The 2,233-nt window shown below is 40.1% G+C and overlaps 1 protein-coding gene across 9 annotated transcripts; it reads right to left on the bottom strand.

Annotated features, from left to right (window-relative positions):
- Positions 1-692: 692 nt before the first annotated feature.
- On the bottom strand, positions 693-1,719 carry LOC127965493 (germ cell nuclear acidic protein-like). 9 transcript variants are annotated; one of them, XM_052566307.1, is made up of 4 exons: positions 1,495-1,719; positions 1,315-1,404; positions 1,075-1,194; positions 693-839 (listed from the first exon to the last, which is right to left on the bottom strand). In XM_052566307.1, exons 1-4 carry the CDS (start codon positions 1,713-1,715, stop codon positions 785-787), a joined length of 486 nt encoding a protein of 161 aa, XP_052422267.1. In that variant the 5' UTR covers positions 1,716-1,719; the 3' UTR covers positions 693-784. The 9 variants fall into 9 exon arrangements, with proteins under 9 accessions (XP_052422267.1, XP_052422269.1, XP_052422268.1 ...); XM_052566309.1 differs by having other exon boundaries at positions 1,345-1,404; XM_052566308.1 differs by having other exon boundaries at positions 1,525-1,719.
- Positions 1,720-2,233: the final 514 nt, after the last annotated feature.

Below are 2,233 nucleotides of genomic sequence, written 5' to 3'. Positions count from 1 at the left end.
CTATACGGCAAGAGGAGGAGGCGACAATTACTGTGAGGAAAGGTACTTTAGTGTGTGCTAAGCACTTCACGGAGGATGAGGTCCGTGTCCAACCGGAGTACGGTCGATCTCGCACCGTGGGCTGTGCCTTCCAGGTTTGCGTGGAAAAGTTGCGGAGACGTTAAATCACGCGTCAAAACGGGATGTTTGTGGTGCAGAGCAGTAAATGTGGAGATGGTGCAGGAGCACGATTACAACAGCCGTCCAGTCCCAGGTGAGTGCAATGTGTTAACTAAAACAATAGCTTATATTAAAAGCTTATCGGCAACTATAGACATTAATCAAATATAGTTTAATATATATAATATATGTTTTATTTGTATTGTTAGATGTAACGTTAAACATTTAATGTAGCACATGGTAGCAGTTATGCTAACAGTCGAGCAGGTTAGTGAAGCGGTGTTTTTATTCTTTTGCCATCACCCTTTTATACTGCTCTCTTTCTGGCTTAAGTCACACAGAATTTAAAAAGACATTTAAAGTTATCAATAAAATCCACAACAATGTAGGAAATACGAGCAGTTGAACAAACATCTGTTGTACAAGCAGAATATAAATTATTTTATAATGGTTTGTAGGTTATTTAACTTTGAATTGATGACTTGATTGTAATTGATAATTTGATTGTAACTGGTATATTATTGCATAAATGTGATAGTAACTTTCCAAATTAATGAGTTGTTTTTATTAAAGTGTTATGTTTAACACCAAATAATGCATGTGTTGCATTGTTGTTTGCTTTATGTTAATTAAGTGCTCTTGCTGAGGCATGGGAAAAATAAAGGAGCTGGAAAAGACACCTAGTGACATCAGCATCATCTACACACCTGCTGGTGACATCGGCATCATCTACACACCTGCTAGTGACATCATGCTCCTCCTCACCTTCTAGTGACATCTGCATCATCTACTCACCTTCTAGTGACATCAGCATCATCTACACACCTGCTAGTGACATCAGCATCATCTACACACCTGCTAGTGACATCAGGAACATCTACACACCTGCTAGTGACATCAGCATCATCTACACACCTGCTAGTGACATCAGCATCATCTACACACATGCTAGTGACATCAGCATCATCTACACACCTGCTAGTGACATCAGCATCATCTACACACCTGCTAGTGACATCAGCATCATCTACACACCTGCTAGTGACATCAGCATCATCTACACACATGCTAGTGACATCAGCATCATCTACACACATGCTAGTGACATCAGGAACACCTACACACCTGCTAGTGACATCAGGAACATCTACACACCTGCTAGTGACATCAGCATCATCTACACACCTGCTAGTGACATCAGCATCATCTACACACCTGCTAGTGACATCAGCATCATCTACACACCTGCTAGTGACATCAGCATCATCTACACACATGCTAGTGGCATCAGCATCATCTACACACATGCTAGTGGCATCAGCATCATCTACACACCTGCTAGTGACATCAGCATCATCTACACACATGCTAGTGACATCAGCATCATCTACACACATGCTAGTGACATCAGCATCATCTACACACCTGCTAGTGACATCAGCATCATCTACACACATGCTAGTGACATCAGCATCATCTACACACCTGCTAGTGGCATCAGCATCTTCCACACACCTGCTAGTGACATCATGCTCCTCCTCACCTTCTAGTGGCATCAGCAACATCTACACACATGCTAGTGACATCAGCATTTTTGCTGAATTTAATGCTTAGATTTTATGGGGAACATTTAAGTCAGGAATTGTTTTTATAAAAATCTAACTCTTTACTTTTACTTATGATCTGCAAGATCGTTTCAGATTCTGAACACATCAGAAATCACCAACCCCTCCTGACATATCTTTCCAGTTTGGGGTAGGTATGTTGCAACAATATATCATAAATAACAATAAAATATAATTAATTGAAGCATGACTTATTGGGGTAGCTGTTTTTTCTTGTAATAGAACACTATAGAACTACATTCACTATAGAACAGGAACATCATTTGTTGGTAAATTTTTCATGCCTATTTTCTTCCTAGCAAAAAAATTATGTACATGCCAAAGTAGAATTCAACAACTTTAGCTGTGATCTCTGTGATCAGCTCATCATCTCTCCATACCCTCTCCACATGGAAGTCACCTCTTGTACTTGTCACAAGATCACACCAGGTTAACTAAGCCAGTAACCA

The sequence above is a fragment of the Carassius gibelio genome, chromosome B9, assembly GCF_023724105.1.
Source record: "Carassius gibelio isolate Cgi1373 ecotype wild population from Czech Republic chromosome B9, carGib1.2-hapl.c, whole genome shotgun sequence".
Classification (NCBI taxonomy): domain Eukaryota; kingdom Metazoa; phylum Chordata; class Actinopteri; order Cypriniformes; family Cyprinidae; genus Carassius; species Carassius gibelio.
This window is presented reverse-complemented; position numbering and strand designations above follow the sequence as displayed.